The 23,270-nt window shown below is 41.6% G+C and overlaps 1 protein-coding gene across 1 annotated transcript in view; it reads left to right on the top strand.

Moving 5' to 3' along the window:
• Positions 1-23,270, top strand: part of slc1a7b (solute carrier family 1 member 7b) — a 49,199-nt gene that overhangs the window by 13,427 nt on the left and 12,502 nt on the right. The window contains exons 2-6 of the mRNA XM_030726946.1: positions 12,624-12,703; positions 16,519-16,734; positions 20,617-20,659; positions 20,758-20,989; positions 21,087-21,186. Of these exons, the coding sequence (XP_030582806.1) occupies positions 12,624-12,703; positions 16,519-16,734; positions 20,617-20,659; positions 20,758-20,989; positions 21,087-21,186 (671 nt within the window). The remainder of the gene's footprint in view (positions 1-12,623; positions 12,704-16,518; positions 16,735-20,616; positions 20,660-20,757; positions 20,990-21,086; positions 21,187-23,270) is intronic.

Below are 23,270 nucleotides of genomic sequence, written 5' to 3'. Positions count from 1 at the left end.
TTATAGTTAATGAAAACGAACGAAATAACGAAAACTGAAATTGAAAAAACATTGTCGTTAACTGAAATAAATAAAAACTACAATTAAAAGGAAAAAACGATAACTAACTAAAACTGTATTGTGAGTTTAAAAAACTAACTAAAACTAACTGAAATTATTGTGGATTGATCCTTTTTCCGCTCTCCGAGTTTAAGCTGGGAGCGCCGTCAGGCAGCTGTGTGCGTGAGTGTGCACGAGAAAGCGGCAGAGTACCGACTGAACCCACCGGGTTCAGAGCGGGTCCACGCTGCCGCAACACTGTGATTAACCTGTTCAGTTCTTGTGCGTTTCCATCTACTTTATCAGTGAGAGAATAACAATCAGGAATAATAATCAAAGCATCAGTATAAAGACTCACAAATGTCAGCAAATTCCTGGAGGGAGACTGCTGTCGGAATGGACATGAGGAAATGAAGGAAGTGGAAAAACAGGGACAAATATGTTTGCAGCCAGAAAACTGAACACAAAGAGCGAGGACCAAAAAAAGTCCCAGCTGGCACCGCAGCACACGACCACAAGGTAATTAACACACACAACACACAAGCATAAATGCGGACATGAGGTCGGACACTTCCGTAGGTTGTGTACAGAGGCTGCAAAGACCCTGCAAGTCTAATCAGCAGCATCTAACCAAGCTAGCTCCAAAACAGAAGCAGCTTCGGGTGGTGGAGAACATCAGGATGCAGCTGGATTTGACCTTTGACTCCTTTAAAGAGTTTGTTTTTGTCAAAAACCACATGTAGCTGTTGTTAATCTACTGTACTGATGCTGAACTTTATTGTGGAGTTTATTGTAGAATTTATTGAGTTTGGGAGTTCATGTTTTTCTTTGTTTCTCCCTGTTGATGTTCATGTGTGTCCTAATTATTACACATTTAGCATGTAGTGCTTCTGTCTTGTGAACTGTTGGTTGTTGAATATATTTCTTTATGGTATCTTTTGTTGAGTTTTTATTACACAATAGTCACTTTTGCGCATTGAATCTTGCACCTGACAAAGTATAAAAATACTAAAACTAAAACTGAAACTAACGAAACTAAACTAAAACTAAGCATTAAACCTAAAATAAAAACTAATAAAAACGAGCAAAACCACTCTGAAAACTAATTAAAACTAACTGAATTAGAGAAAAAAAAGTAAAAACTAACTAAAACTAAACGATAATGTAAAATCCAAAACTATTATAACCCTGGTCTGGACAGGTGCCAGCAGTACATGTTACTAAACATAAACATAACTATGGACATAAGAACATGGCATGCAACATGAAGCACACGGCAGGGCAGTGCAGACAACACTGACCATGCAGAGACGAGGACGCGACAACGAATGAGTGGAAACACAGGCAATATACACAAAGGGATAACGAGGGAATGGGCAACAGGTGAGAGCACAGCTGAACATAATACACTGACAACTCAAGGGGAACTAAACCTAGATACAAAACACAAGGAACTCAAGATTGCCAAAATAAAACAGGAAGTGACCCAACCTAACACACATGCAAACCTAACACAGAAAACCTGACAGAGGAATCAAACATTACACAAGGAAACAATGGGAAGAGAAACTAAACACAGAAGGGCCAAAATATGGGAACAAAACAGACAAGATAAATGGAAAAACCTGAATACATAAATAACTAAATAGATCACTCAACAATAACTGAGAAACTGAACTATAAGAAACACAACCTGAAGAATATAACAAAACAAAACTACACACGACAAGATACAAAGGATACACTGGCCCAGGATCATGACAAGAGGTTGACCTAATGCTAAAAACCTCCATCAGCAGGTGGCAGCATCACGAAGAACAGCGGTTACCCCTTCAAATGCATCGTGGTCTGTGGTTCGTGTACGTTGGGGTTGTGTTTGGTCAAAGCTGGAGATGCCTGAGGACGGTGATGTGAAACTGCTTTGTAAAGTAACTGGTAAATATGCCGGTAATGTGTTCTAATATTGTTGTGTCAATAAAGAAGTTATCAGACAGCATTTGAACAAGAGGGTGCACATGTTTGTTGTTGTTGGTGTTAGTGACCAATAGCCACCAAGAGGACTAAAGACCACCATGTCCTCACATGTGTAGCTGAGTGTGCAGAGTGTCCAAAAGTGAAATCTAAGTGTCTGCAGACATTTTATTATTTTTTGGTGGTTAGTTGGCATTAATTTGCTCCTCTCTTTGTTTCTGTGTGTAGCCAGACCCACTGCCGTATTTTTTCTGTGCATTATTTTGTGGGTTTCTTTGCATATGTTTTGTGTTTTACTCTTTGTATCATTGTGTGCCATTAAAGCGCTGTGAGAACCCCTGTTATTGTATCATTACATCAAGCTTGGAATAATTGTGATTTTTATTATAAGGATGCTTCTTTAGCTCTTTGAACAGTCTCCAGCTAAGGGCTTGTCACAGTCCAGCTCGAGGGCCGTGACTAATAACAGGAGACACCAGTTAAACCAACTTTTACCAGTTTAAGGTGAAAACAATAATGCTCAATGAGGTGTGACAATCAGTACTTAAAGTGTGTCAGTTGTTGGATGAATGGGGGGATGTTGAGTATGCACGGTGTTGTACAGTGTAAACCCTAACAAACCAAGATAAAGCCAACCAAACTAATAACCATGGTGCTGGATGAATGGAGGTAAAAACCCTTCCTTAGAGCTAATACAGCAAGCTCTTAAATGCTCCAGGGAGACTGGTCAGGAGTTCCCAGCTGCACTGCTTCCCGCCCACCATGAACCTGCAAGACAACAGCAGTCCCTGGGCAAGGCAGAGGGCCGTCACAGGCTGCAGAGCTAATGTTAACATGAAATACAAAGAGAGATGGAATTTCTAAGAAATTAGCTACAATTTAAACTCCCTTATCACAAAACCCTCATATATGAAAGATGTCATATGACCTCACATTTATAATATAGCTCAAACTTTTGCCCCTTGGACAGTGTGTAAACCAGCCTGTGGGGTTCTGCTCAGCTCAGTTTCTCTGCAGTCCTCACATCAGAGCGGTTCAGCCTACACTTGTGTCCAGCTGTGTTTACTCTCATGCATAAAGAGCAGAGACCTCACAAAGGGTGCCGAGCCTCCCATTGATGTGAGGACATGCTTTGCTGAAAATGACCTGGCTGGTTGAACAAAAAAAGGAAAAATAATGACGCCAAATCAAGTCCAAACTATACAATAAAGAGTGAGGCCACAGCGGCAGAGCAGCAGCAGGAGAATCCACACTGTTCATAGACGCTCCTGCTGCCGCTCTGCCACTGTGGCCTTGCTCTTTATTGCTGTATGCATAGTGAAGTTACATTTTGAGGTTGGGGCAACATGAAGGATGGCTCAGGTGGTACAGTAATTCAATCCAATTCAATACATTTATACAGCACCAAATCACCACAGCAACAGTCGGCTCAAGGCCCTTTATATCGTCCAAACTAGGAGCTGGTTCCACAGAAGAGGGGCCTGAAAGCTGAAGGCTCTTCTGAGTTGAGGCTTTCTTTTTCAGATGAGAATCCAGAGTCACAGTGAGGATGTAAAACTACTGACGAGATGATCGACCTCACTGGGAGCAGAGTTTAGGTAGCTGCTGCATAATAATGAAGGAATTATATGCTTAAACTTATTGAGTCTACTAATAGATTAAATACAATGTTGAGGCTGTAATTTTCAGCACCGACACGGAGGTTAAATATAGTTATTTTATCTGAACTGAGCACTAAATCAGATAAAAAGCCTGAGAAATCAAACTCTGAGTAAGGACCAGGTGGACGATCAATAATAACAAATAAAACAGGTTTTTAAATTTTCTAATTATGGTGGACAAGACTAAGGGTCAGAGTTTCAAATGAGTTCAAACTCGGTCTGTCTTTGATTAATTAATAAGCTGGAGAGGAAGATTGCTGCTACTCTTCCTCAGCAATAAAGGTAAAGGACGGCGAGTCCAAAAAACAAAGTGATACCTCCCTTCATAAATCCATAAATGCTGTAATATGATCTGTTGCCTGTTGAGTTGGTTGAATCCACTCAGAGAGACGAGGAGTTTTTAAATGAGCTTCATGATAAAGTATCATGATAAAGATTCGGCGACACGTTCACGCTGGACTCAGACAGCCTGACTCCTTCTGTTAACCCTGAAATACATCATTCAAGATCATTCTAGGGCCCTTCAGACCACACATTTCATTTTAATAGCAGCATTTTAGATGGTGTTACAGTTAATTTAAAGTATTTTCACACCTGTTTTTTTCCTCTGAATATGTTTAAACACTGAAATTAATAATTCCTTTAATTTATAACTGTCTGGCTAAATGAAGAAAAGAACTGCCTCATCTGAACTCCCAAAACCCTGCACGTCCATCACAAGCAGAATTATTATTCTCTGCTCGGATTCTTTCCTAATAATGTTTGTAAAATTATATTTTTGGTTAAGAACTGTTTTCCCAGGTAACTAAAGAAGTGCTGCTGTGCTCAAATAAGACATTTTTATCATATGGCAAGACAAAGATTGCTATCATCATGGAGACAATCTTCATAACTGAACATTTGTAACCAAACAGCTGTTTTTAGATATTGATGACACACACAGAAACACTGATTGCTGTTTGTTTTTGGTGTCCATCAACCCCAAAAAGAAAAAAATATGGTTGAATATTAAGTTTTGAGAGACTAAATTAAAACTGTAACGTTATTACTTATAAAAAAGCTTTGCAGAAATGAAGTGTGTGTGCTGGGACTGCAGGTCCTGTGCCTGCATTAAAACGATGTAATCATCTCACTGTAAAACATAATTCCTCAAGGGAACGTTTGGCTGATTTCCACAGGGTTCATACAAACACCAACACCTTCGACCCCATACACGAATGATTTAAGCAATATTATTAAGAAGTCCTGTAGAAGCTTATAAAATCAAATACTCAGAGGAAAAAGAGATCAGATTGCTTTCACATTATCTCTCAGAATCTTATTCAAAAGCTGGATTGTGTGTGTGTGTGTGTGTGTGTGTGTGTGTGTGTGTGTGTGTGTGTGTGTGTGTGTGTGTGTGTGTGTGTGTGTGTGTGGTCCAGACTGTTGTGGTGAAGAGCCGGTCCTTCTGCATCTCCCTCACCTCCCGTCATGAGATCTGCTTAGTGAAATGAGTTTCCTCCATTGGATGGAGACATGGGGAGGAGCTCAGACATCCGGAGGCGGCTGGAAGAAGAGTCACTGCTCCTGCTGCAAGGAGCTCGATGTCCTCTCTGGAGAGAAGAACATCTGGAATACCCTGCTTAGATGGATGGATGGATGGACAGACTTACACAAACTCATCCTAATAGAAGTCTTCACACTCAGAGTTTTAACTGTAAACACAACCTCTCAAAAAGTTTTGAATGAATTCTGATTAAACTGTGTGGGGGTGCAGAGTGCGGTCACGGCAACAATCCATTCAAATTTGCTTCACATCATCAAGGTCTTCAAGGTCAGCTTAATGATGCTGGTCAAAAATTGACAGAAAGCCTCCTAACTTAGAAACCATGATTCTTACCAGTGTGCTGCCAACAAAGTATGTGTAAAAAGAACAAAGAAAACAAAATGAATTTATACAATATACAATATTAGTCCCTTACAAGGAAATACTGCCCAGAGAGTGAGCTGCCTTGGTGGAGATTTGCTCTCTCTGCGTGTATTAAAGTGAATGTTGATCTGAATTTATATTTTGAAACATTACTTTCAGATATTATTACAGTCGGAGTGTGGAGGGCAGTGCTGAGACCCCAGATACAGGAGGCGGACGTAGACGACAGACAACGAGCTTTTAATAGGCTCCAAACACAAACTCAAAGGTTTTAGAAACAGTCATCCAATCAAAGTAAAGCAGACAAAACCCAACAGACTGTGAACCTGGACTAAACCTGCACACAGGAACAGTCCCATTAACCATGAAGACAGAGGACGAAAGCATGACTGCAGCCTCAGGGAGCCTTATTAAACACTCACTGTTATTCTGAGGCTATTTTTAGACTCCTCAAAGAGTTTCTGAACTAACAAAAATTGCATGTTGGCAGATGCTTTCATTATTTTTATTTCCTAATTGCCTTTGTGAAAAATTAAGGTTTCCTTGGCACAGTTTCCACAACATCCTGTAACTGCAACAATTTAAAAATTTGAACTTTAGTGAACCGTGTGTTTGCTCATTCTGCACGTCCATCATTCCATTCCATATTTTATCAACGTCACAGTAAAACTGAAGGGCTAAAGTCATCATATTTCTCAGATGTGTGCATGTTTCATTTCAGCTCATTGTGAGCCTTTCAGAGCTCTTTACTCTGTTTAATGGAAACACAGAATGGAGCAGACAAATATGTGTGATCATACAGTTTACATTAAATAAAAACAGAGTCACAAAAACTCTGCAGTTTTTTTGGAGCTCCTGTCCTACCTGACCGCAGCCAGCTCCTCCGCTGTAATAAAACTTTGTCACTTTGGTATTTTGGCTCACAGAAACACATTTTATGTGCGGTACCAGTCAGACGTTTGTGTCCCAGCTTTTGCCCAGTGCTGCAGCTGCATGCCTCTTATCATTGAGAAACACTCTGACTCCATATTTCTTCTGGTGTGGTTTTAACAATAGAAAGTATGTGGAATTGTCTCTGTAATGTGGTGTTTTAAGTCGAGCACCTTTCAGCTTTGTTGGGCCTTTCTGTGATCGTTCGCTTGTTTGCTCACAGTTAGTAAAAGCAGTGCTGTTTAGTGTGGTGTGTGCTGATCCCTGTAGGGACCACAGCTACAACAGGGTGACCAAAATATACTGACAGTCATTACTGATAGAGTGACACGTGCTTTAGCATGTTATAGAATTTCATTATTGCTTTTATTCTTTCGGCTGCTCAACCTGTCTGCTAAATGAAGGGTGGCTGACCCACCCGTGTTTTGGGGTCTGAGGTGCTGCTGCTCTGATGCTACATCCACTGGTTCTCAACTTTTTCAATTACACTTAAAAAATTCAGAAACAAAGTCTGAGTCACGGTTAATGGTTAACCTTCTGTCATTTTCAGTAGGTGAGATCATCCTAACACCCACATCATTAATGAAATTATTCAAATCTTCATCATTCACAGATGAGAATAAAACATTTTTATACTCCTGTGTAGCACAGATTGAATCAATCTTTATGTTCTGGAGCATGAAGGGCAATTACATTTTAAATTGCATGATCACTGGACGCTGATCCCTGGCTCAGAGCTCTTAAACTGCACTGCGGCTGCAGAGATGACTTGGGAGGAAAGAAGCTTTGTCAAACTCCTGATTCGCTGCCAGGTTCATTCTGACAGGCTGGAGATATGAGCTCTGGCTGCATGGGATGGAAACAGCACAGCTGATAGGGAACAGCTGTCCACTGTTGCACTGGACAGAAGCCAGTGTTAAGCCTGGTGCACTCACAAATACACAAAAACCCGGTGAGATCTGCAGACAAACTGTCCCTCGGTGCTTGCATATTAGATTTACCTCTCCGTGCTTCGCTGCCACTCTCTCACCTCTTCTCCTCATGTTGAAATATTGCTTCCACCTACACGAGTCTCCTTTGAGTAATCGAAGGCTGTGAGTGGAATGAACAACAAGGTCTAGTTTACACACCGGAGACGTTGCTTTGGGAGTTTCTTAAAGTCAGTCGGAAGAGATTTGTTTCCATAAAACTGAGTAATAGTAAACTGAATGCCTCTTTCCTCATCATACAGCAGTTCATTTGGTGGTTTGTATTAGATAAAAATGTGTGCTTTACTCCCTTAAACCATGTGCTTAGCTTATTATAATGAATTTCATTCCAAAATGTTTGCATGTTTTCATTAATCACATGTAAGAATCAGTGCATCAATTTTTGCAGTTTATATATATATACAGTATATATATATATATATATATATATATATATATATATATATGGTTGGTTAGCCATCACCAGTTTGTCTGTCTGTATCTGGAAGTCCCACAGGACCTCAGCTCAGTTATTCTCAGCCACCTCTGGGGGCATATCCCATTTTATTCTATTTCATATGTGTGTGTGTGTCTGTGTGTGTGTGTGTGTGTGTGTGTGTGTGTGTGTGTGTCTGTGTGTGTGTGTGTGTGTGTGTGTGTGTGTGTGTGTGTGTGTGAACTAACAGGTATTTCCAATGCTGTAAAGCCTACCTAATTTCAGTATCATTCATTAACAAAGGAAGAATGTTGGCAGTAAATGCTGAGTGCATCATGGGACCCCCCCCCCCAGCAGCCTGAGCAGGGTCACCTGATCCAACCGTAACTATGAGCTTTATCAGAAAGGAGAGCTTTAACCCTGATCCTAAAAGCAGAGAGGGCGTCTGTCTCCCAAATCCAACCTGGGAGCTGGCTCCACAGGAGGGGGGGTGCCGCAGTCCAGTTTAAGTTTATATTCTAGTTTATTTCTCTCCTGGTTTTATTCTCAGTCCTGGTTCTGTTTCCTTTGTCATTTGTAATTATAGGTAATTCACTGAGTTTATTTTCCTGCCCTCCTGTCATCTGTGTGTAGTCCTGTTCCCATTTTTAGTTACTTCCTGTTTTATTTTGCTCGTCTTGTGTCTCGTCCGTATCATTAGATTCACCTGTGTCTGGTTTTCCCCAGCTGGGTCCTCTCTCCCTAATTACCTCTTGTTTGTATCTAAATCTTCAGTTTTTTGTCATGCCCCCCCCTCATGCTGTGTGCTCCATCGTTCTGTGGGTTTCTTTTAGTCTCTGAGTTTTTGCATTTCTGGCTCTAACCTCCTGCTTTATTTTTATGTTTTTTTTAATTTTGGCAGCGACATCACCATTAAAGCTTTTTTTTCTGAGTTTAAGTCCTGCGTTTGGGTCCGTGCTCTGCCTGCCGCCCAGCTGATATATGACAATAGGACTGAAAGCTGAAGCTGCCCCCCCATTCTACTCTAGGAACCACAAGTGAGCCTGCAGTCTGACAGAGAAATGCTATATTAGGTTAATACGGGGCTATGAAGATATGACTGGGCCTGATTTTTCAAGATCTTTAATGTAGAGTTTTAAATTCATCGCTTCTTTGCACTCACTTCCACCGACCTCCTGACTGCACCCAGTTTGACTCTGTGTGTTTAAAAAGGCAGTTTCATTAATTACTGTTGTATCTCCCTTGTTGTGCAGCTCTTTGATAAATGGGGGCTTTTCTGGATTAATGAAGGAATGATGGTAGGAGATGATTAAGTATTATAAGAAACACAAAAGCAAACTTCTGCATATCATTCTTTGTGATGACTAAGAAACACAAAAGACAACTTTGTGTGATAAAGACGACAGAAAATCTTCACTGGTGGGTGTGCTGGACCGCCGGGCCAACTACAGCAGAGGTTTTTGAACTTTGTGATAAAAATGTCACTCCTGTTTGCACGTGCAGAAAAAAGCCTTTGTGTCATTTCAGACGATATCGGTGACTTTGTGTTGACAGATGAACGCACTTCCATGACGCTGACGTGTCAGGGACTGTAGGTTAAGGGACCCAAATGCAGACTCGGTCCCATCACCACTACATGTAGTAAAGTTATCACCTGTTAATGAGGTGTTAACGGCCTACAGTGCCTACCAGGAAGCATCTGAGGCAGCTCGACCTCACGCTTTATGTAAAGTGTGGAAAGTAGCCAATGGTGAGTATTTCAGGGTCTTAGAGGAGGGCAAAGGTCAAACAAGAAAATGACCACGTGTTCTATATGTACTATTACTATACAATATACTATATACACTAGTGACCGACTAATGTCACTCCTGAATAAAATGAAATCTGAACATTTCCATGGGAAAGCTGGTATGTCATCCATGCAGTTAATGCTCCGTCCACATGTGCAGAGACTCTGCTGCAGCTGTTTTTGTTTCAGAAATATCTATTTTTAATAACTTCTCATGTAAACATCACAGAACTACGACACCATAAGAAGCTCACAGTGAGATCTTCTGTTTCTGGACCGCTTTTCCATCCATCCTTGTTTTTTTAATCTCAGTGTCACTGGGCAGAGGTGTGGTGCTCCCAGCACAGGTTGTTGATTTATTGCAGTGTGTTATAATAAAGTGCCAGTTAGAGGTTACTGAAACAAGAGAAGAGCTGAGGCTTTATGTGTTTTACAACCTTGATCACTCAGTTTAAAATGCCGATCACCTACTGACACCTGCTTGCTAATGCATCAGCCGCTGCTTCGGTCAGGGACATAATTTCATGTCGAGGCTGCACTCAATGTGAAAGCTCAGCCTCGGCAGCAGAGGCTGTGAGAGAAATATAGAAAATGCAGTTCAAGGGTGCCTGGGTGGCTTAGTGATGATGCTGGCGACCACATACATATGCCGCATTGCAGTGCAGGCGGTGTGGGTTCGCGTCCCGGCCCGTCACCAGTTCTTACCTGTGTGTCTTCCCCTCTATCTTTCCCCCATTTCCTGTCTCTCTCTACTGTCGATAAAAGCTGCTGTGGCCAAAAAAAAAAAAAAAAAAAAAAAAAAACTGCAGTCGAAGACAACAGTTTTTTTTTTTTTGAACCGTCTTAATAATTGTTGTTACTGTTTCAAACCCTGGCTGCTTGTGTGCCTCTCCTGCCTCAGTGGCAGCGGAGCATTGGAGTAAAATGATGTGAGACGCTGTGCAGCACTGGACAGATGCACAAAATGAATCCACAAAAGTAATGAGTTCTTATTTAATTTCATTGAAATTTTTATTTAATTTTCAATAGCAGGGATCAGCCCTGTAGAAGAGTCAGAGCACTGTGATGATCATGCAGACATGCTTGCATGCAGTGATGGCTTTGAGCTGTTATTTGGCACAAAGGGGGTCCTGTCTCTGTATCTGTACAGTGCATCTCTCCTCTGCTCTTACAGATGAAGGAGGATTGTTTTTACAGGTGTAATCAGATCTAAAGGTGAGCCTGAGAAACACAAAGCTCACCAGCTGTGTAAAAAGCCCTTTTCTTCCTTAGCTCGCAGTTCTAATCAATCAGCAACAGAAGAAAACATCCTCCTCCATCTCAGGCGCCACTTCCCTCCTCCCTTCATGAAAGCTCCCATGATGTCATTTTTTGAGCTAATGGAAAATGTGCTGTACCAAGAAGAGTGAAGTTCAACTAGAGTACACTTGTTTCTTCAATAACACTCAGAGTGGACTCAAAAATAGCCCACCTGTGTTTTTTGATGACTGCTGTTCACAAAATGATGCCCAGGTATGTGCTGAGGAGCATTTTCTTCGCTGGCGTCCCGTTGCTCTCGGAGAGTTTGCATCAGTGTATAGAAACAAACCACTTTGCAGTGGAAGGTGCTTCTGTGGGTCCCTCTCAGCCCTCATCTGAGGGTGTCAGAGCTTTGCAGATGAATTCAGCACTGCTGTGAAAAACAAGAGTTAGAACCTCGTTCTATTTCTATAACTCTTATGGCATTCTGCTTCTCAGCCTTGCAGAGCTGTGGAAATGAATCCAGCATGTCTGAGAGGAATTCAGACTGAGGAAGCATCACATTTTTGGGAATGTATTCTTTCCTTTATGATGGTGGAATTTTGTTGGGAGTGACCGGACAGGATTAGAAATGAGTCTATCAGAGGGACAGTTCAGGCTGAGTTATTTGGAGACAAAGTTAGAGATGAGATGGTTTGGACATGTGTGGCAGAGGGACGGTGGATATAACAGATGCTGCCAGGCAGGAGGAAAAGAGAAAGACCTCAGGGAAGATTCATGGATGTAGTGATGGAGGACATGCAGAGAATGAGATGGTGGCAGATGATCTGCTGGGGAGACTTCTAAAGGGAGCAGCCAAAAGAAGAAGATAATTTAATCATTAGTTATTATTAATCTCTGTCTCTCTCCCCCCTCAGCAGATGACCCCCCCTCCCTGAGCCTGGTTCTGCTGGAGGTTTCTTCCTGTTAAAGGGAGTTTTTCCTTCCCACTGTCACCAAGTGCTGCTCATAGGGGGTCGTTTTGACTGTTGGGTTTAGGGTGGAGTCCTTACCTTACAATATAAAGTGCCTATGAGAACCTCAGTCAAGATTTTATTTTCTGAATGTTTTTATTTCTCTTAAGGCAAGAAAAAAAATGCAATTAAAATTTTGTTTATGAACCTATTTTTCATGGAGTTACAAATATGTCCACTCAGCTGGACACCGTGCATTTGACTTTTCAACCAGAGAAATGTGTATTTAACACACCACTAACAGAAAATGATTTTGCATCCTCAGATCGACTGTCACTGCTGCTGATACTGACTAATTCTGATTCTGGTAATGACATTCAAATAACAAAAAAAAATGAAAAAAACAACTCCCCATGACTGGCCCATCGGTAGCAATGTATGGGACAATCATCCACTGTGTTGACTGATATGCAACTATAACAAGAAAACACAGACATATACAAGAGAACAGCTTTGAACAGTTTTTTAAATAAAGAAGGAAAATAGTCCAGAGCCTCATTTCTGTCCATGGAACTGAATTTGTTATATTACAGACATCTTCATCAGATGATCCATTATCCATCTCTGTCAGAACCGACTCCTGTTCATTTCCTTTAAAGTAACATGAGGTGCTCTTCAAAGATCTGTCTTCCTAATATTATCCATTTTTTCTTGTCTTGCCCTGACAGGAGGTGAAGTACTTTCAGTTTCCTGGTGAGCTGCTAATGAGGATGCTGAAGATGCTGATTCTCCCTCTCGTTGTATCCAGGTACCCGCACCTCAACTCAGCCCTGAAATAATGACCCAGCTCACTGCTTAGCTTAACACATCAGACGTTTCCAGTACTGTACTGTGTCAGTTATGACTGCAACCCTTATATAAACTTAGCACAAAAAGGAAATCTGTGTTTGGTTAATTATTTCTTTGTTACAATGATGCGTCTTAGCAATAAATCTGATAGGGCTGGAAAGCCTGTTTATTTCCCTTAAATGGAGCCACATTTGTAAGGAAAGTGCATTTGTGGGTTGAACAGCAGAGACAGTTGGAGGCAGCAGCACAGGTTAACACACCTCACTGCTTTTTTTCACCTCCTTTTATTTTATTTTCCAGCAGCTTTTTACTTTTTGAATGTGGATGCTAAAAGCTATTTGGTTATGTTTGGAAGGACGCTGGTTTGGCTTCAGATATGCTTTCACACCATTTTGACGCTGTGTTGGGAGCAGCTCCATCTCACTGTCATAAAACCGTCCCGTAAAAGACATGCTTGTGTATTATTTTACACCCTGAGAATCAAAACTTTGTGGTTTTCTTTGTTGTTTCCTCTGAGATAAAATCTGACAGTGACCTTAACGTGACACCTCTGCGCTGATGACCTGACACCTTCAGCGTGTCGCCTGCATGTTTCCACTCACTGTTTTGCTTTGTTTCTTCCATCTTATTGAAGTTCTGTTGGAACTTGTTTCATAAATCTGACTGTGTACCAGTAACATTACTAACAAAGATTACATGTAATATATGATCCAAGCTATACACCGAGCTCACTGAGTATGATTTTCCATTAAAACAGTTGTAAATTGATGCATTTTTTTGTATTTATTGTCTTGTTTGCTGACAGATGGAAAATATTTCCTCATAAACTTGTTTTGAGACATTTTATTTAGTTTAAGTTTTGGTTTTGATGTTGGTGGAACGTTTGTCTCATTATCTTTTTGTTTGTTTTTACTTTGCTTTACAAAGTTTGCTTTGAAGATTAAATATTTAAGCTCTGTCTGAATCATCTTCGTCCATATCTGTAACTTTTGGAGCTTCGCGCGCTGCTGCGATTGCAGGAGAGGAGACTGGAAAACAAACAGCAGCCTCCTGCAGTTTAATCCAGCTATGCATCCACCCATCCTCCTCCCTGTGGGGCCTTTGCTCCAAGCGTACGTGGCTGTGTTCACTGCAGATGTTATTTGAGACCATTTGCTTCACTTCAGAGTGTGTGATCACCACACCTGTTGTTTCTCATGGATGCACACGCGATGCTTTCGGTGTGAAACAGAAATTGTTTTGGTTTTTTTTTACCTCGCCCATGATGGGTGGAGGGAGGTCATGTTTTCAGTGGTGTTGGTCTGTTTGTTTAATAGCAGAGTAACTCAAAATGGTTTGAACCAAAATTGATGAAACTTTGTGCAAATATTGTTTCAGGGCCCAAGAACAAATGATTTCATTTTGAAGTTCAAGGTCATCACAACTTTTCATATATTTAAAAAAAACCCTTTCTCATCATTGGCAGAATTTAAACATTCATGTCTCAGTGAATTTTCCTTTATGATGAAGCTCATAGTTAGGGCTGGATCAGGTGACTGTAGGGTTTTCTCCTTACAATATAAAACACCTTGAGGCGACTGTTTGTTGTGATTTGGTGCAATACAAATAAAATGCCATTTAATTGAATTGAACCAAGTTCTCCCTCCTTTGTATCGGCTGAGGTCAGTCAGTAAAGTGACCTGGAAGTCTCTGTGTGGTCGCCATAATAAGAGTTCCAATTCTCCTAATTAGAAGGAAAGGTGCTTCACTGCTTCCTTAATTACCTCCTTTAGATTCCACTGGACCATGAAAGGAAAAAAATGATTGTGACCTGTTCCCAATCAGTTTATCACTCACCCTGCCACATCGATTTGCTGGTTTTTGATTTTCTTAGATTTTCCAGCCAGTTTTCTCCTTCCTGTCATCTTCACGTTGGCCTCCATGTGTGCGACTTTTTTGGATTTTTTTCTCCTAGCTGATTTGTTTCATTTTACTTGCTGTGTTGTACATGGATGACCCTGCTTGGATTAAAGAATTGGACTGCAATCTTTCACTCATGTCCTTCAATTGGGTGCTTTCATGGGAAATCAAAACCCTGACCCTAAAATCTCAACAACCAATTTCAAACTTTAAACCGTTAAGCCCTGAAGCATTTTTAAAATCCGGGATGTTCTATATTTATATATACTTAAACTATTTCAATACTTTTTAATTTAATTTGGATGATTATGGCTTATAGCTCACAGAAATGTTGAGTTTGAGTAAAATCAACATTGAGATAATATAAATACTGAGCACGCTGGCTGTTCATGGAAGCAGATTAATAAAAGTTGAGTGGAAAGGAAAAGCACCTCCACATCTATGTCAGCAGATGCAGGAGCAGGGCCTCCAGCATTAACGGGGACCCCACCCACGGACTGCTCTCCCCACTCCCCTCAGGTCGTAGGTCACGCAGCATCAGATTCAACCAGGCTGAGAAACAGCTTCTATCCTGAAGCTGAGTTCAGATCACTGACAATATTCACATGCAATAAAACCACTGTCTGCATAATACGTGACAACATGATGTGCAATAACAGAGCGGACTGCTCAGGTACCACACCACCTCTCCTCTTTATAGGTTGGTATTTATTAAATTCTATTTTCTTAAATTGCTACGTGTCAGCTGTGCGGCAGGCAGGGTCAGACCCAAACGCAGGACGTGAGAGAGAGAGAGCAGAACTCAAAGCAGCTTCAATGAAGAGACTTTAATAAAGTTCCAGTTTCCAAGGCAGGAATACAGCTCAAAACAACCTTGGAGCTCAAAAGGGAAACTCTAAACCAGGGCTCTTCAACTCCAGGCCTCAAGGCCCGGTGTCCTGCAGGTTTCAGATGAGTCTCTGCTTCAACACACCTGAGTCACATATAGAAGTCATTAGCAGGACTCTGGAGAACTTGACTGCATACTGAGGAGGTAATTCAGCCATTTGATTCAGGTGTGTTGGATCAGGGACACAGAAGGTGATCAGGGAGGGCGGAGACAGCAGGGAAGGACAGGTGAACCACATGAGACTAATGACACAAGGGAAGCAAAACTGAACTCAAAGCACACGGGACAAGGGACTGTCAAAATAAAACAGGAAGTGACCAACCATGAGATACACACACAACACAAAGAATACAACTGAGAACACACGAAACAAGGGACGATGACACAGAGGGACAAAACACGCCCTGAAACACAGATGTGAGGAAAACGAGAAGATCAAAGGAAAACTAAATACTACTAATAATAATTAAATACTAATAACTAATAACAGCATTCAGAAAACTATGACAACAGTGAGCAAACTCAGAAACAGCAGAAATATAACAACAAACAGAAACTCAAGGAAAAAAGGACACACTACACTGACCAACGGCTCAGCACCGTGACATGAATGACTCGATTTATTAAATTTACACTGTACATAGTTTCTTTAGCAACTTGCACTGGACGGACCTCAGAGTCTGAATTTCATTCCTGTGGAGTTTTGCATGAGAGGAATGACAATAAAGCTTTTTGAATCCTTTGAAAAGAGTGATCGGAAAAGGTGTGAATGCAACAGGGACGACTGCAGCCTTCAGATGGTGAGCCACCACGCTCAGACATCTTCAAACCACTCTCACCTGGGCTACAGAGAAAAAGAGCTGGACTGGCTCTGAGAATTATAATGCAAAGCATGAAAAATTTGACAGGTGGAATATTTCATCAGAGTTAAAGGCAGTACGAGTAAATCTGGGGTGGAAAGGTTAACGTCTCCTCTCTCCTTTCAGTTTGATGTCAGGGCTGGCAGCTCTCGATGCAAAGTGCTCCAGTCGGCTCGGTCTGATCACGGTATCTTATTACCTGTGGACCACCTTTGTGGCTGTGATTGTGGGGATCATCATGGTCTCCATCATCCATCCGGGAGGTGCGGCCCAGAAAGAGCACTCCGAGGACAGCGGCAAGCCCATCATGAGTTCTGCAGATGCACTGCTGGACCTGATCCGGTAAGATCAGAACATTTGTCTGAGTTTTCCAAAGAATTATGTCCAGCCTATGACTTTAACATAAATGTGACCTTCTCTCAGTTGATGGCAGCAGCAAAGGCCACGCTGCTGAAGTGTCTGGCTTTAGCAGCACGTGCTGTATGAGATGCTCCTGCACTGCTCATCATTTCATCATTCATTTCAGTTTAATCGGTGATTTGAGAACGGAGGCAAAACTGGCTGAGAAATCCCATCTTATAGTGTAGAAGTCTCATAAGAAAGGATCTCAGACTCTGAGTCTGCAGCTGAGTGTGGATGCTTCAGGTCCACAAACAAAAGGAAAACTGTCTTTGAATCTTGCACACAGACAAACTGCTGCCAAAAACACAGAAAAATGTTATTTTTACAATAAAATATCCTGACAAGTTTCAAACTTTGAGCTTACGGCAGCTCGGCTGCTCCTCTCAGCTGATCAAACCGCTGCTTTAATCAAAAGAACAGATTTTATAACATAATTGGGAAATTTCACAGAGGTCACTCCACCTTTTACAGCGATGGCTGCTGAAAATGGGACTCTGTACACCTGCATAGATAATCCATTAAAAATCATGAATTATTCATTATTATATAATATTGGCTATAAATGTGCTTTTCTTTCAAAAACAAACAGATTTTGAAGGGACCGTAATCCTTTGAGTGGCAGGTAAGTAGGTGATGGTGTGTTTGTAGAGCAGACACAATCCTGACTGCACCCTACTTTCTCAGATTGTTTGGATTTGTAACAAATCCTGACAGAGGATTAAATCTATTGGTTGTCTGTGTTCTGGGATGACTTCATTGTTGACTAAAGAAAGCATTTAATCTTCTTTAATAGGAGACAGCACACAGTTTCTCATAAGCAGCATCTGTAACAGGACTATTAACGGCGGCCTGGCGCTCTCCACCTCTCTGGATCTGTTTGGCGGTTTAATCTGAGCATCTTATTTCAGGCTGTTTATGACGGTGAGGCGAGCCTGAGGCCAACAATCAGAGCAGTGACCTTATAAATGCAGTCAGTAAAAACTAACAGAGCTGCTGCTGCTGGTGACGAGTTTCATATTCTGTTCAGTGGCAGAAACATGTCCTCACCACTGCTGAATAAACTGTCCAGCACAGTCATATTTATGTCGAGCTGCCCGCAGCTTAAAGACCATAAATAGGAAACGCAGACCCAGACCTCCATCGGCCTCTGACAAAAGGGAATACAATCATCATCTTAATATTTGTAATATTGTAATATTTATGGGGCAAAATGATTTTTGAATGGAAAGCTCTTTTTTTAGTATTATAAAAATTGTAATACTTTAAAGTTTCAATATGTGAAATGATCTGAGAGAATAAGATGGTACAACATAATTAATCTGACATTTTTATTCTCTTGGCTGAAAATATTCTGTCATGATATTATTTTAGACAGAACTCAGTTCACTCAGCAGCCTAATCGGTCGAATGGTTCCAGTTAGATTTGGAATGATATGGGTATGAATGTGTGAGTGGAGCAGTGGTTAGCACTGCTGCCTCACAGTTAGAATACCATCTGGAAGGTCTGGGTTTGATTCCGCCCGGGCCTCTCTCTCTGTGTGGAGTTTGCTTCTTCTCCCCGTGTCTGCGTGGGTTTTCTCCGGGTACTCCGGTTTCCTCCCTCAGTCCAAAGACATGCACTTACTGGGGTTAGGTTAATTGGAAACTCTAAATTGCCCATAGGTGTGAATGTGAGTGTGGATGTTGTCTGTCTCTCTGTGTTGGCCCTGCGACAGGCTGGCGACCTGTACAGGTGTACCCTGCCTCTCGCCCTGTGTCAGCTGGGATAGGCTCCAGGCCCCCCGCGACCCTGAACAGGATAAGCGGAAGTGAATGGATGGATGGATGGATGGAACCTGAAGCCAAGCTTCCCTTTCATTATGTCCTAATAAAGAACACATGACTGCATCTATTTTGAGGTTTCTAACATTAGAGCCATGAGCTCCGAGTCATTCTCAAAGTTAAAGTCTTCTGTTGTCTGCTGTTCACAGTGTGCTGCTGAGTAATCCAAATGCAATTTAGTTCATTTTATAAGCTGTAATGGGAAATGTGAGGCTGAGATGAAGTGATCTTTTTTGGGAGGTTATTATCAGACCTGAACAGGAAGCGTATCCAAGAGCAGGATGTGTGCGTGGTTTGTTTTTAAAGTCAGTTTTTGGAAAGCCAAGCCGATGCTTGCGTGACAAGAAAGTTTGGATTGAGCAGCCAAAGACATTTGGACGAAGTTAAGGTGAGGTTATGGTCATGGTTTAAAAAAAAAAATGCTGAAAATGAAACAGGGCTGTGAAAATGATGAGTTCAAGCTTTCCAAGTTGGTCGCTTCCAATTTCTGGATTGCACAATTTCAGCAACCGCAGGCAAACAATTCAAGTTGGTTTGTTTAGACAGGAGCATGAATATCAATGCACTGTATCAAACAGTGTGTGTGTGTGTGTGGGTGTGTGGGGGGTCACCCTGAAGCTACAATATGATAACTTTGTTTTTAGTGCTTTCATTGTGTTTCTGTGTAAAAGTTCAATCTGTTATTCTAATATTCATTTAAAACATAGGTAAGCAATTTTTAAAGAATAAAACCTAAAAAACTGCATTAATTGATCATGTTTAGATGTTTAGTGTTTTTTTACATTTCCCAACAAAACTGAACCTCCAGCATCCGTGTTTGGAGGCTGCAGGTTGGTCATCCGTTCGGTCTTTTGTGTTTTCACTTTGTTCCACTTTTTTTCTTTAACTTTATTTCCTTTCATATTTGCTCCATTTTCACTTTAACTTTCACTTGCCTGTTGGGTTGGGCACCAAACCCACCTGGTAGATCAGGAAAGATGGTGGTTCAGGTTTGAAATGCAGCACTTCAAAATTCTGTGTTTTAAAACAAGCTGAGCTGCAAAACCATCTCACTACTGCTTAAACCGTTTAATGGAAACATTAAACATGCAACACTACCAAACAGCATTAATTGATACCCCCCATGGTGGTATCAATTAATGCTGAATGCCCTCTGCTTGTTACCCAAGCAGAGGGCATTCGGCCACATCCCTCAAGGTGTCTTTTAGGGGGGTGCATCAGAGGTACAGGATTATTCTGTCTTGTTATATGTTATTCTGTCCCTGTGCAGCTGCAGTGACAGCTGGGGTCACAATGCTGACAGTAAATCAGACTCATTCCCAGTGGGTGGAGGAGGGTGTTGGGTACGGTGGTCTCAGGATCTCATCCTCTGGAAAGGGGGTCTGGGCTTTCCCTTAGTAACAGGGGGAGAAGCTTGGTGGTCATTCAGGAGGGGAACAGTTACGGAGTCCTCCACATCGAAAGGAGCCAGCTGAGGTGGTTTGGGCATCTGACCATGATACCTCCTGGACGACTCCCGTTATCTCTCTTGAGCGCCTTGGTGCACCTCTCGACCTGCTGGAAGAGGTGGGTGGGGAGAGGGAGGTTAAACTCCCTCAGGACAGACTGCTGTCAGTTCAAGCCTGGATGAAAGGAAGGAAGGAAAGAAGGAAGGAAGGAAGGATGGATTGTGTCTTATGCCATTGCTTATCTTGGACAGAGTTCACAGCTGTCTGGTCTGCATTATGGAGCCTTTTGTCGGTGGAACCTGCTGCCTGTGCCGTTTCTTTCAGTCCTCAGTCCTGAGTCACGTTTCGCTTCACGTAATGACATGCAGATCAATTTGTAACTTTACTGGATTTTTGGTTCACATTCTGACTGTTGATTTCTTTGTAAGTGAGCAGATTTCAGCAGGGGATGAAATAATTATGGGATGTATGTACTGCAGTGGTCAGTACAATGGCTTTCACTGTGTGCTCAGCCCTTAGAGGGGTTCAGTAATTGCATGTGCTTGCCTTACAGCAACATGTTTCCAGCAAATCTGGTCCAGGCCACGTTTCAGCAGGTATGACCTCTGATAACACAGACTGCACTTTCAAACACAAAGACTTATTTTTGTAGGATTTCTTTTTAAGAACAACTCGCTCTGTTCCTTGGCAACAGTATCGAACAAGCAGCGAGTACATAGTGAAGAGCAGACCAGCAGTGAGTCAGGCGCAGTCAGAGTCCACCACGCGGCGAGCGCTCATCTACGGCATTCAGGACGACAATGGGACCGACATCCAGAACTTTGCTCTTGACCTGACCCCCCCGCCTGACGTTCTTATCCGGACTCGGGAAGGAACAAGCGATGGAATGAATGTCCTTGGAATTGTTATTTTTTCAGCCACCATGGGTAAAATCATGTGTTATTCTTCTCTGAGATTTGCTGAATACCTCCTGCCAGAGTTGAAGAGATTTCATCATTTCAGATGGTTTCTTTGTTTCCACAGGTATTATGCTGGGGAGGATGGGGCCAAACGGCAGCGCCTTGGTGAACTTCTGCCAGAGCCTGAATGAGGCTGTCCTTAGAATTGTTGCCATTGTTATATGGTAAAGCATTTTCTTTTGTTATGTACTTGAAGGTATGGATGACTCCGCTTTCAATTCAATTCAATTCAATTCAATTCAATTTTATTTATATAGCGCCAAATCACAACAAACAGTCACCTCAAGGTGCTTTGTATTGTGGGTTAAGACTCTACAATAATACAGAGAAAACCCAACAGTCAAAACGACCCCCTATGAGCAGCACTTGGTGACAGTGGGAAGGAAAAACTCCTTTTAACAGGAAGAAACCTCCAGCAGAACCAGGCTCAGGGAGGGGGGGTCATCTGCTGCGACCGGTTGGGCTGAGGGGGCAGAAAAGACACGCTGTGGCAGAGAGCCAGAGATTAATATCAATTAATGATTAGATGCAGAGTGGAGTATAAACAATGTAAATAAGGTGAATGAAAAGAAACAGTGCATTATGGGAAGCCCCCAGCAGACTAGGCCTATAGCAGCATAACTAAGGGATGGTTCAGGGTCACCTGATCCAGCCCTAACTATAAGCTTGATCATAAAGGAAAGTTTTAAGCCTAATCTTAAAAATAGAGAGGGTGTCTGTGTCCTGAATCCAAGCTGGGAGCTGGTTCCACAGAAGAGGGGCCTGAAAGCTGAAGGCTCTGCCTCCCATTCTACTCTTAAGTATCCTAGGAACCACAAGTAAGCCAGCAGTCTGAGAGCGAAGTGCTCTGTTGGGGTGATATGGTACTATGAGGTCTTTAAGATAAGATGGGGCCTGATTATTCAAGACCTTGTAGGTGAGGAGAAGGATTTTAAATTCTATTCTAGATTTAACAGGGAGCCAATGAAGAGAAGCCAATATGGGAGAAATCTGCTCTCTCTTTCTAGTCCCTGTCAGTACTCTAGCTGCAGCATTTTGGATCAGCTGAAGGCTTTTCAGGGAGCTTTTAGGACAGCCTGATAATAATGAATTACAATAGTCCACCCTAGAAGTAATAAATGCATGAATTAGCTTTTCAGCATCACTCTGAGAAAGGATGTTTCTAATTTTAGAAATATTGCGCAAATGCAAAAAAGCGGTCCTACATATTTGTTTAATATGTGCATTGAAGGACATATCCTGGTCAAAAATGACTCCAAGATTTCTCACAGTGTTACTGGAGGCCAAAGTAATGCCATCCAGAGTAAGTATCTGGTTTGACACCATGTTTCTAAGATTTGTGGGGCCAAGTACAAGAATTTCAGTTTGATCTGAATTTAGAAGCAGGAAATTAGAGGTCATCCAGGCCTTAATGTCTTTAAGACATTCCTGCAGTTTAACTAATTGATGTGTGTCATCTGCTTCATTGATAGGTAAAGCTGAGTGTCATCTGCATAACAATGAAAATTGATGCAATGGTTTCTAATAATACTGCCTAAGGGAAGCATGTATAATGTAAATAGAATTGGTCCTAGCACAGAACCCTGTGGAACTCCATAATTAACCATAGTGTGTGAAGAAGACTCCCCATTTACATGAACAAATTGGAGTCTATTAGATAAATATGATTCAAACCACTGCAGAGCAGTACCTTTAATACCTATAGCAAGCTCTAATCTCTGTAATAAAATGTTATGGTCAACAGTATCAAAGCTGCACTGAGGTCCAACAGGACAAGAACAGAGATGAGTCCACTGTCAGAGGCTGTAAGAAGATCATTGGTAACCTTCACTAATGCTGTTTCTGTACTGTGATGAATTCTGAAACCTGACTGAAACTCTTCAAATAAACCGTTCCTCTGCAGATGATCAGTTAGCTGTTTTACAACTACTCTTTCAAGAATCTTTGAGAGAAAAGGAAGGTTGGAGATTGGCCTATAATTAGCTAAGACAGCTGGGTCACTGATGGCTTTTTAAGTAGAGGTTTAATTACAGCCACCTTGAAGGTCTGTGGTATATAGCCAACTAATAAAGACAGATTGATCATTTTTAAGATAGAAGCATCAATAAATGGAAAGACTTCTTTGAACAGTCTAGTAGGAATGGGATCTAACAAACATGTTGCTGGTTTGGAGGAAGTAACTATTGAAGTTAACTCTGAAAGATCAACTGGAGCAAAAGAGTCTAAACAAATACCAGCAGTGCTGAAA

Source organism: Archocentrus centrarchus, chromosome 4, assembly GCF_007364275.1.
Source record: "Archocentrus centrarchus isolate MPI-CPG fArcCen1 chromosome 4, fArcCen1, whole genome shotgun sequence".
NCBI classification, from domain to species: Eukaryota; Metazoa; Chordata; class Actinopteri; order Cichliformes; family Cichlidae; genus Archocentrus; species Archocentrus centrarchus.
The sequence above is the reverse complement of the archived record's forward strand: the minus strand, read 5'-3'. Positions and strand labels throughout refer to the sequence as shown.